Here is an 11,969-nt window from a genome sequence, read left to right as displayed (position 1 = left end):
GCCGGTGCTCGCAGGTATCACACCCGACAAGCTTCACAGAGAGTACTTCACCCACAGGCTGGTGTGCAAGGCCCCATCAGATGCAAAACATCCTTTGCACCACCTCGCCCAGGACTCACAGCAACTGGGACCTCAACGCCTGTCATCTTGTCGCCCCTTCTCCCGTCACGCAGCCACCCTCTGTGGCTCCGGTTTCAACACACTAGGAGCTTGGAGAACCAGCTGGGATCAGACTTCCCGACCTCTTCAATTCACTGTTGCACCGAACACCACAGCCCCACCCAGCTCAGACCAGCCCCGCAAAGAGTGGGTCGCCCTGAACCGGCTCCGTACAGGGGTCGGCCGGTTCAACACCAACATGCATCGCTGGGGGCTGCCTTCATACATTAACAATACAGTATTCATTTATACACGTGTGATCAATGTTCAACTCATTAACAGCTTTGATAAATACATTGGTGTCATTCCCATCTGTAGTGCGTCTACAAACACCTCGCCAGGCACATGTAAACAAGCAAATTTGTTGTTGCAAAGTACGCCAAGACCAAGTAGCGTGACCTGGTCCGGGAAGTCTTCATTTTCGGGCAGTAAATAAGCGTTTGAAGAAATTCACTCGACTCTTCGCCTGCAAAACAGAAACAGAGGTAAATAGCTAATCTAACCTCATACAGGTGTCTGATGTTATGGGGAGAAGGCAGGAGAATGGGGATAGGAAGGAGAGGTAGATCAACCATGATTGAATCAAGGAGTTGACTTGATGGGCCAAATGGCCTAATTCTTATCCTATCTCTTATGAACCTCAACTAATTAGTTCTTTCAGGATTAAACTAATTGGTAAAATACCAAGGTACAGATGTGAAGATTTGTATTTATTGATCATGTTACAAGGATCTACATTATAATGTACATATGGGTGGTAGCGGCTTCAATACAATGGTCCAAATGAATGCACGATTCTATGAGAAAACAAGCAATGTAGATTCCTTGGTGAACTATTGGACAGGAGGTCTCGATTCTAAACAATCCTCTGTCACAGTCAACCAGAAAATGACAGTGCTTCCATGGTTAGTCTTGGATTCCTTGGTGATGGGTGACGTATCCATTCTTACACTATACAGCATGATGAAGGTGGGGAAAGATGAACCTTCATCAGCTGTTTTTCCTGCTCTCTCTGTTCCTGGAAAGGTGTCTCTACATTTCAGATCTTCTTTTGGTTAAGATGAGATAACCAAATTTATTACATTTATTTTGAGATTTAGCTTACACCTTGGCCTGTATTCACTGCGCTCTTTCATACTGAAACAGAGAGATTAGAGATATGCATTTGAAAACCGATTCGCGTGAGTGCGACATGAGAGTAACTCAAACACCTCATGTCTCCCAGGAGAGGAGGAGTTGCTGGGTGAGGGGAGGGGCACCACGTGCAGACCTCGAGGCTGGACAAAGAAACCAGGCCAGGTTTTCTGTGTTGATGCCTGAATCACCCACTCCAAACCGATGTACTATGTATCCTATTTATTAGTTAGTAAGTACATGGAAGCAGGTTTTCCAGAGTTGCCCAGTTCACTGGGGTGGGGGTGGGGGGCAAGATACAGTGTAAAATGTCAGGAAATTACATTAAAACTAAAAAACAAAGAATTGATTGGCAATACACACCTTCCGTGCCACCACCACCTGTTCACTGGGGTTTATCTCCAAAGCCTCCTCACATTCCTCGATTGATTCCACTTCAATGGTTTGCTCCCTGGGTGCTGGTCTGACAAGAAGAGGTCCATGCCTGGAAAGAAAACAGCAGCGTAAACGATAACACAGTAACCCCACCTTCTCAATGAAATATCATCGATACCAATGGCTGGGAAGAACACACGGCTTTCAAGGAATCTTCTCCAAGGACTTTGAAGCAGCTGCTTTCTGCAGTCAGTGGATTCCTCTACAAGCGGTTTGATGGAGCAGTACAGGAAAGACCATTTCTTGAATTGGAGGAAGCAAGGGTATAGAAACTAGCAAAAATGCCAGGGGAAGAGGAGGAGAAATTATTTTTCACTCAGCAAATTATGACCTAGGTTATATTCCCTTAAAAAGTGGTAAAAAAGACTCAATAATAATATATATTTTTAAAAACAATTCAAAGACGCATGTCAAAGAGGAAAGGGGGAGCATTAAGTGGCTAAATCATTCAGTGCTACTATAAGCAGAATTCTCTAATTCCATCCACATTGTGTACACTGTTACACTTTCAGAGGTGCATAAGGCCCTGAGATGTTTAGATACAAAAAAATCGGCAGGTCCAGACAACCTTGAGCCTTACTTCCTAAAGTTAGCCGCTGATTTTATTGCATTGCCTCTGACTTATCTTTTTAATCTATCCCTGGAGACAAACGAAATTCCCCTTATTTGGAAATCTGCCTTTGTTCTCCCACTGTTAAAAGGGGGGGACCCCACTGTGCTAAACAACTATAGGCCCATCTCCAAGCTGTCTGTTTTAATTAAGGTGCTGGAATCCATTGTAAACCAACAACTGAAGGACTTTTTATCAACTAACAGTATTTTATCTGAATTTCAATCTGGTTATAGGAAAAAATATAGTACGTCAACAGCTGCTTTAAAAGTAGTAAATTATTTTATTGAATTTTTAGACAATAAGCAACACTGTGCAGCCCTTTTCGTTGACCTATCAAAGGCTTTCGATACTGTGGATCATGCCTTATTGTTACAAAGACTATGCAGCATCGGTTTGTCTGATCAAGCTGTCTGTTGGTTTAAAAACTATCTATCAGGCAGATCCCAGTGTGTGCGAGCAGAAGGTATTACTTCTAGCTCTCTTAATGTATCCAAGGGTGTGCCACAGGGATCGGTTCTAGGGCCTTTATTATTTACTATTTATATTAATAGTCTAGATCATAAAGCTCCGAACGCAAATTTTCACTTTTATGCTGACGACACAGTGATATATTGCTCTGCGTCTACCCCAAATCAGGCTCTCTGTCAGCTCCAAACTGCTTTTAACACTGTGTAACGTAACCTGTGTGATTTAAAACTTGTTTTAAATGCTGACAAGACAAAGCTCATGCTGTTCACTAAAGCTAAATCAAAGCCCTCGGACCTCCCTCCTATCACCACTTTGCAGGGCTCTGTGGTTGAATCTGTGCCTCAATATAAATATCTGGGAATTATAATTGACGATTCTCTCTCTTTTAAACCTCATATCCAGCAACTTGTGAAAAAACTAAAGATAAAATTAGGTTTTTACTTTAGAAACAAATCTTGTTTTTCTTTTGAAGCCAAAAAAAGACTTGTTGCTGCAACGTTTATGTCTGTGTTGGACTATGGTAATGTTTTATATATGAATGCATCTTCAAAATGCCTACAGTCTTTGGACACGGTCTACCACGGAGCACTGAGATTTGTTACTAATTTTAAAACCCTCACGCACCACTGCACTTTGTATGCTCAAGTTGGATGGTTTGCCCTGTCCACCCGCAGACTCCATCATTGGCATATCCTTATTTATAAGACTATCCTCGGTGTTCTTCCTTCATACCTGCAGAAGTATGTAATTCGAAAAAGCACAGGAACTTATCAGCTCCGCTCTGAGGACTTGTTCTTACTAACTGTACCTAAAGTCCGTACTGAACTGGGGAAAAGGGCATTTAGTTATGCTGCTCCCTTCGCATGGAACCAGCTGCAGAATGAACTGAAACTTAAGGAGCTGGTTTCTATAAACAGATTTAAATTCCTTCTTAATGATGTTGAAGCGGGCTCTTCTGTCTGTACATGCTTTGTTTGATGATGTTCTGACTGTGACTCTATTTATATGTTCTCTGTTGTTTTTTTTAAATTATTGTCTGTAACTGTGGAACTGTGCTGCTGCCTGTCTTGGCCAGGACTCTCTTGTAAAAGAGATTTTTAATCTCAATGAGACTTCTCCTGGTTAAATAAAGGTTAAATAAATAAAATAAAATAAAAAAACATGGTTCTTCAGATTCTATCAAGTAACAGTGGGGGCAGAATTACTGCCTTACAGCGCCAGAGACCCAGGTTCAATCCTGACTGTAGGTAGTAAGTAAGTAAGTAAGTTTTATTTATATAGCACGTTTTAAGTCAACTCACATTGACACCAAAGTGCTTTACAGAAAATAGGTAATAAGTATCCATACCATAGAAAAAGGTTAAAATAAAGAAAATGGACACAACACATTATAGAGTTCAACACAAACGTCCCCCAGCAGCAGAATCAAAAATGTCCACTGTGGGGAAAGGCACCAGAAAGTTAGTCCTCTTCCTCTGAAACACACGAGGTCGGGGCCCATTTGTGGCCTTGCAGCCAGTCCGATGATTTTCAGGGCCCTCTTGCCGTGAAGATGGAACTCCGGCATCAGGTGAAACAATTCCTCAAGCGGCTTGGAAAGTCTGGAGCGGCTGCCTCCTCCCCGGAGACCGGAGACCGGGGCACTCGTAGCCCTCAGGCCGCGCCGGTTGGAGCTCCGACCCCGGCGAACTCGATCCCTGGCTCCGCGGCGCTCCAAATCCAGCGCCGCCCGCTGCCGGACGCCCGCAGCCACAACTCCGCGATGTTGGGAGTTGGCGGCCACAGCGCTCCGGAGCTTACCGCACGGCGACCCCGTAAGGCATCGCCCGCTCCCTGTTGGTATCCCAGCGCTGCACCGCCGCCGAAGCTGTAGTCCCGGCCGGTCCCGACAGGAAACGCCGCTCCATTCTCGATGGTAGGCCGCGAGGACGGGGCGAAGAAGCAGCTTGGAAGGATGCTGCCTCTCCGACCAGGTAGGGGACAAATAAATAAAGGTCCCCCCCCCCCCCCCCACCCCCCACCACATAATAGACCTCCAACTAGCTGCTGTTTGTGTGGAGTTTGCATCTTCTCCCTGTGGCTGCGTAGGTTTCCTCCAGGTTTTCTGGTTTCCTCCCACATCCCAAAGACGTGAGGGTTTGTAGGCTATTTGGCTTGGTTAAAATTGTAATTTGTCCCTAGTGTGTAGGATTGCGCTAGTGTACGGGATGGTTGCTGGTCGGCACAAACTCAGTAGGACAAAGGGCCTGTTTCTGGGAGTGGGGGTGTTCTTGATCGCATCAACTTTACCCTTGGTGGGGTGTAGACTATCCTTGTCTATCTTATGACCCAAGTACTCTACCGAGTTGTGAAAGAACTCACACTTTTGTGCCTTCACTCTTACACTGTGTGTCTCAAGGCGTTTGAGTACCACTTCCAACCTTTCATCATGTGACTGCCTGCCAGGAGCTGAGATGAGGATGTCATCCAAGTAACACACCACACCTTCAATTCCCTCTAGAAACCCTTGAAAAATCCCAGGGGCTGATGATATGCCAAATGGGAGCCTATTGAACTGAAACAATCCCAAATGCGTGTTGATACTCAGCTTGGATTTAGATTCTCTCTAAACTGAACTAATCTAAAACAAACTAAAGGAAGCCGTTCAGCCATTCGCAACAGAATGTCCTCCTTTAACCAGATGGATTCTCCTTCGTCAAGGAGTTGAATCATTTGTGGCTCTACGACACCACCCTACGAAAATTGACTGCCGTGTTTGCTACCATCATCGACACTTCAAACGTTGTTAACTGGCCAAAGCATCAAGGGATAATCCCATTTGATCGTATGGCACAATAGAAATGCAACTGATATCCCAGTCCAAGGAGAACCAAACCTTAGCTCAGCCAATTCATTCTTGCAGGAGGACGGAACTTGCTCTCTGCGCTCCTGCTGTGTTGTTTGCTGAAGGGTTTCCAGTTCTTCCTTTTCCTGCAAAATGAAAATAATGAGGTAAGGGAAACAAGTAGAGTAGCTATGGAAACTATGAGGATCAAAGAAGAGGAAGTACTGACACTTTTGAGAAATATAAAAGTGGATAAGTCTCCAGGTCCGGACAGGATATTCCCTAGGACATTGAGGGAAGTTAGTGTAGAAATAGCAGGGGCTATGGCAGAAATATTTCAAATGTCATTAGAAACGGGAATAGTGCCGGAGGATTGGCGTACTGCGCATGTTGTTCCATTGTTTAAAAAGGGGTCTAAGAGTAAACCTAGCAATTATAGACCTATTAGTTTGACGTCAGTGGTGGGCAAATTAATGGAAAGAATACTTAGAGATAATATATATAAGCATCTGGATAAACAGGGTCTGATTAGGAACAGTCAACATGGATTTGTGCCTGGAAGGTCATGTTTAACTAATCTTCTTGAATTTTTTGAAGATGTTACTCGGGAAATTGATGAGGGTAAAGCAGTGGATGTTGTGTATATGGACTTCAGTAAGGCCTTTGACAAGGTTCCTCATGGAAGGTTGGTTAAGAAGGTTCAATGGTTGGGTATTAATGGTGGAATAGCAAGATGGATTCAACAGTGGCTGAATGGGAGATGCCAGAGAGTAATGGTGGATGGTTGTTTGTCAGGTTGGAGGCCAGTGACGAGTGGGGTGCCACAGGGATCTGTGTTGGGTCCACTGTTGTTTGTCATGTACATCAATGATCTGGACGATGGTGTGGTAAATTGGATTAGTAAGTATGCAGATGATACTAAGATAGGTGGGGTTGCGGGTAATGAAGAAGAGTTTCAAAGTCTACAGAGAGATTTATGCCAGTTGGAAGAGTGGGCTGAAAGATGGCAGATGGAGTTTAATGCTGATAAGTGTGAGGTGCTACATCTTGGCAGGACAAATCAAAATAGGACGTACATGGTAAATGGTAGGGAATTGAAGAATGTAGGTGAACAGAGGGATCTGGGAATAACTGTGCATAGTTCCATGAAAGTGGAATCTCATGTAGATAGGGTGGTAAAGAAAGCTTTTGGTGTGCTGGCCTTTATAAATCAGAGCATTGAGTATAGAAGTTGGGATGTAATGTTAAAATTGTACAAGGCATTGGTGAGGCCAATTCTGGAGTATGGTGTACAATTTTGGTCGCCTAATTATAGGAAGGATGTCAACAAAATAGAGAGAGTACAGAGGAGATTTACTAGAATGTTGCCTGGGTTTCAGCAACTAAGTTACAGAGAAAGGTTGAACAAGTTAGGGCTTTATTCTTTGGAGCGCAGAAGGTTAAGGGGGGACTTGATAGAGGTTTTTAAAATGATGAGAGGGATAGACAGAGTTGACGTGGAAAAGCTTTTCCCACTGAGAGTAGGGAAGATTCAAACAAGGGGACATGACTTGAGAATTAAGGGACTGAAGTTTAGGGGTAACATGAGGGGGAACTTCTTTACTCAGAGAGTGGTAGCTGTGTGGAATGAGCTTCCAGTGAAGGTGGTGGAGGCAGGTTCGTTTTTATCATTTAAAAATAAATTGGATAGTTATATGGATGGGAAAGGAATGGAGGGTTATGGTCTGAGCGCAGGTATATGGGACTAGGGGAGATTATGTGTTCGGCACGGACTAGAGGGGTCGAGATGGCCTGTTTCCGTGCTGTAATTGTTATATGGTTATATGGTTATATGGTTATAGTGCTCAATCTTTATACACACATGAATGTAAAACATGATTACAACATATCTTTGCTGTGTCCATCTTGGAATCTTTTAAATTAAAATGTAAAAACACAAATATTTATTTATCATATGCATCCTGAGGCACAAGTCCCATCAATGAGCAATGTCATGGCTTCATCTTTAGTACCTTGAGATTTAGTATCCTGCTCAATTTATTCATTGATGCAAGGGCTTGTTTCCGTGCATGTCATTAGTAAATGAAAGTGCTCTTTTAAAAAGTCCCTTCTAAGATTTGTGCTTAAAAAACATTAATTTCTACCTTGAGATCATGTTTGCCTTATTTGAAGTTTTCGAATATCCTCCAGACATCTGTCTCTGTCCATCTGTACTGCCAGCAACGTTTTCTCAAAAGATTCTGCCCGAGAAGCAACTTCCTTGTTCTCATTAATAACATCCAAAAGTCTTTGCTTCATCACTGACAATCCCACCAAATATTCTTCAGGTTTCTCCTCCACTATTCCATCAGCACTTTCAGACATTTTCACTCCCGCCAGATTTTCAAATTCTGTTCATAAATTTTCAATTCTTTTAAGTCAGCTCTTCTAATATTAGTTTTCTTTTTTGAGTTCTTCGCATTCCAGAGTTTTAGTTTTAAGTTGTTGCTGAAGCACTTGAATTAATTGCCTCTCATTTGTATCATTTTTATCCTCTTCTTTTTGGAAACCAATAGCCTTGAGCTCTGTAAGCTGTTCCAAAATTTGCAGATTTTCTTCTTGCAAGGACTTTGGGCTTTCATTACTTTGTTTAAGGGGTCCTTGTGCAACTTTCCATTGCTCTTTGAAGATGGATTTCTCATTCTCAAGATTCTTAATTTGCTGTTGTTGCTTTTGCTTCAACTGATTATCCTTCAAAGACAGGACCTGGTTTAGCTCCCCCTGTACTGAACCAACTGTGCTTTTAACAGCGCGTTGTCAGAATTAAGGTCATCCATCTGGTTGAGAACATTTCCGATCTCTTGCTTCAGTTCATTGTTTTCAGCTGCACTCTCCTGAATGATGCGATGTTTCTGGCAATGCATGTCGAGATGCCATTGTTCCAGCTCCGTATATTCTGATAACATGCGGTCTCGGTCATCTTGCAAGGAGGCCATCGATTTTGTGAAGGCACCCGTCTGGCTAACAGCTTTGTCTTTTTCTTTCCTAACCTTAACAAGTTGGATCTCCAGCTTTTTCATGGCTCTGGCTCCTTTCTGATTATCTTGTTGGAGAATCCTCAAATTCTTTTCATAGTCATCTATTTGCTTTCTATGTTGCTGCTGGATTTCCACTAAATGGTCAGAAATGTCACTGTCTTTTGATGAGACAAGCTTTGAGAACTCTGCATCCTTACTGCTCAACATTAGCTTTGGATGCTGGGAAATGCCTCTCAATTTCCAACGTTGCTGCATCCACTCTGTCTTTGTCCCGTTCCAGCAAATCCAGTTTATCCTGATATCTCAATATTTCTTTCAGATGAATTGTTTTCAGTTGATCTAAAATCTCAAGTAGTTCCTTCTCCTTCTTAGTAATTTGTGCTTTTGTCTTCTCTTCGTTCTTTCGAAGATCTGCTGTGAACCTTAAGTACTGCATTCGAGCACCTTCAGTTTCAGTTCTGGTGTCTTGGAGCAAGACTTTATAAGATGCAAGTTCTTCTTGAACAAGTTTGACGCCTTCCAGACTTGGAAGCTTTTGCAGTCATAGACTCTAGTCTCTTGCTCATTTCATCACAGGTAGATTCCGATGTTTTGACACATCACTCTAAATCCAAAATGAGCTCCTGGTACTTGATGCAGTCCTTCTGCAAAATCATTATTTCCTGCTGCTTCACTTTTTAACAATTCTCGAAGCTCCTTGGTCTCACCTTTAGACGAGGTAATACCCCTCCGAGCAGACCGAAGCCTCACTTCAAATTCTTTCACCAGTTTTATTTCCTGTACCTCTTTTTCTTTGATCAGATGACGTTTCTCTTCTCTGAAGCAGTCCAATTCATTGACAAGTAAATTATATTGCATATGTTAACTGATCTATCTTGTCGACATTTTTAAGTCATTCTGCCTCCAAACACTCTCTCATTTTTGGCCTTTTCTGACATTTCCTGGAAATTTTCAAGTTCTTCCTGGAGAAGAGATTTGTCATCCTCTAATTGTCTACGCTTCTGAGACAACAATGGTCCTACTTGCCCTGTCGTGTGAACCTTTCCTTCCTTCAGCACAGGCTGGTCCTCCAGGGATTGGGATTCTAATGACAGTGGTTCATTAAAATCAGCCTGATAAGAATCATCCTCACTCTGCAACTCCTCTATGATGGATATGGATGAATTAAATTCATTCAGCAGAAGCTCGCCCTCATTTTGGGTTTTTTCAAAACTCTGCTTTAAGATGGTGAGAAGTTTGCTTCAGTGATTTGCTTTCCTCCTGGAGCTGATTGTACTGGGCAGACAATTCACTTGCGTGACTCTGCTTTGTGGTAATAGTTTGTAACTCGCTGCTAATTCTTTCAATCTCTTCCTCAAGCTCCTGAACTCGCTGCTGCTTGGATTTTGTAAGCTTTCTCATTTTGTCCTTTATTTTTTCATTTTGGGCACCAGCTTCCTCAAGCTGCCTCTCCATGCTTTGTCGTTTGGCTTCTACATCGAGGAGCTTGAACATCACCTCCTGGTTCTCTTTTCTTGCCATCTCAACTATTTGCCTCAACTTATCCATCTCATTGCTGATATTTTCGAGGGATTACAAAAGAGATTCATATTCGTGCTTTAATTCATCGTGCTTTGTCTTCCACTCTGACAAATCTGCCATCTGGGAGTTTTTCAGTGAATCCAACTGTTGAGAATATTATTGCTTCTCATGAGTTAGGATGTCCAGTGTCTGCTTCAGACTTTCACAGGCAACGTTTAGGTTCTGTTTCTCTGTGGATATACCATCAGCTTCGGAGAGAAGCCTCTGCCTCCTGCCTCTTTGCAAGCTGCTGCGTGCTCCTTTATTTGAGAGAGGGCCAATTCCATTTCCTTAATAACACATTTCAACCTCTCAGCTTCAGAACTGGAAGCTGCCAATTGCGCTCAAAGTTGTGAAATGGTGTCGTCCATTTCAGAATGAACCGTCCTGAGTTTGACACAATCTTCCACTTTACAGGCCAGCAGCAAGTCTCTCTCCTTGATGGTGTGCTTCAGTTTGTGTGTTTTCATGGTCAAGTCTTGGATTTGACTTTGAAGTTTGGAAATGGTTTCCATGTTTTGCATGATTGCTTTTCCAGGGCTTGGTGTTCTACAGATTTCTTCTGGAGGTGTCCAAACTCATCTCCCTGCTGTTGTAGATATTTATCTTTCTCTTGCAGAGTCTGCTTGAGCTGACCTGCTTCACACACCACAACTTGCTCCTGATGTTGCAACCCTGCAATCATCTGCATATATTGGCCCAACTGCTCAAGTTTTGGCTTGGAGCTGTTGCAGTAAATGTGCTTGCTGATTCAATGACATCACCAACTTTAAATTCACCAACTTTCCTTTGAAATGCAGACTTCATCTCATCAAGTTCTGCTTTAAGCCGACAATTTTCAGTGTTGAATGCCTGTGCCTGATCCCACACAAGATGTGTTGCGAGTTCATTCTCATTCACCTTCCCCTGTAGTTGACTGCGCTCAGCAGTCCACCTACTCAAAGATGTGTGAAGTTCTTTATTCTCATTCTGAAGACTTTCAATATTCAATGCATTTGTTTCTGCAACAACACAACTCAGTTTTTTGGTCTAGTTGGCCCTGCAAGTCATGACTTTCAGCAGAAGTTTTCTATGTTAATTTGTGCAGCTGCCTGCTGGTTCAGCCTTCTCCAAGATCTATTTAAGAAAGAACTGCAGATGCTGGAAAAATCAAAGGTCGACAAAAAATGCTGGAGAAACTCAGCCGGTGGGGCAGCATCTACGGAGGAAAGCATCTATAGGCGACGTTTCGGGTCAAGACCCTCCTTCAGACTGATGAGAGGGGGGGTAAAAAGAAAGGAAGAGGCGGAGACAGTAGGACTAGAAGGAGAGCTGAGAAGGGGGATGGGGAGGAGGGAGAAGACGAGGGCTATATAAAATTAGAGAATGTTGATACCGCTGGGGTGTAGACTACCCAAGTGACAACCAATGCTGTGGGGAGATATGTTGCCAATGTGGTCATTGATACACTGGAGGCAGATCAAACATTAAAGGAGTATTTGTTGACATCGGAAGTATTGGAGAAGTCAAATAGCTCAACTATTGCTCAGTTTACATCTTCACTTGCTGTACTTTGGGCAGAAGGTATAAAACACGAGAATGTTCTTCTGTTTGTGACTTTAACGTTTTATTCCCTCATAAATAATAGTATCCTGAATAATAATAGAAACGTTTACTTCCTTGCACATGAATTCACAATACATTTGTACCACGGAACAACAAAGTTGCTGTATTAACAACCCTTTAAATTTCCCAAATGTAGTTACTTGGTATCAAGCTA

At 42.8% G+C, this 11,969-nt stretch overlaps 1 protein-coding gene across 1 annotated transcript in view; it reads right to left on the bottom strand.

Moving 5' to 3' along the window:
• Positions 1–276: 276 nt before the first annotated feature.
• Positions 277–11,969, bottom strand: part of LOC116969846 (MAR-binding filament-like protein 1) — a 33,114-nt gene continuing 21,421 nt past the window's right edge. The window contains exons 6-8 of the mRNA XM_033016620.1: positions 5,685–5,779; positions 1,657–1,777; positions 277–625 (exon numbers count right to left, since the gene is read on the bottom strand). Coding sequence (XP_032872511.1) covers positions 575–625; positions 1,657–1,777; positions 5,685–5,779 — 267 coding nt within the window. The 3' untranslated portion in view covers positions 277–574. The remainder of the gene's footprint in view (positions 626–1,656; positions 1,778–5,684; positions 5,780–11,969) is intronic.

Source organism: Amblyraja radiata, unplaced genomic scaffold (genome assembly GCF_010909765.2).
Source record: "Amblyraja radiata isolate CabotCenter1 unplaced genomic scaffold, sAmbRad1.1.pri scaffold_160_ctg1, whole genome shotgun sequence".
In the NCBI taxonomy this organism is placed as follows: Eukaryota; Metazoa; Chordata; class Chondrichthyes; order Rajiformes; family Rajidae; genus Amblyraja; species Amblyraja radiata.
Note: the sequence above shows the minus strand (reverse complement) of the source record. Positions and strands in the feature narration are given on the sequence as shown.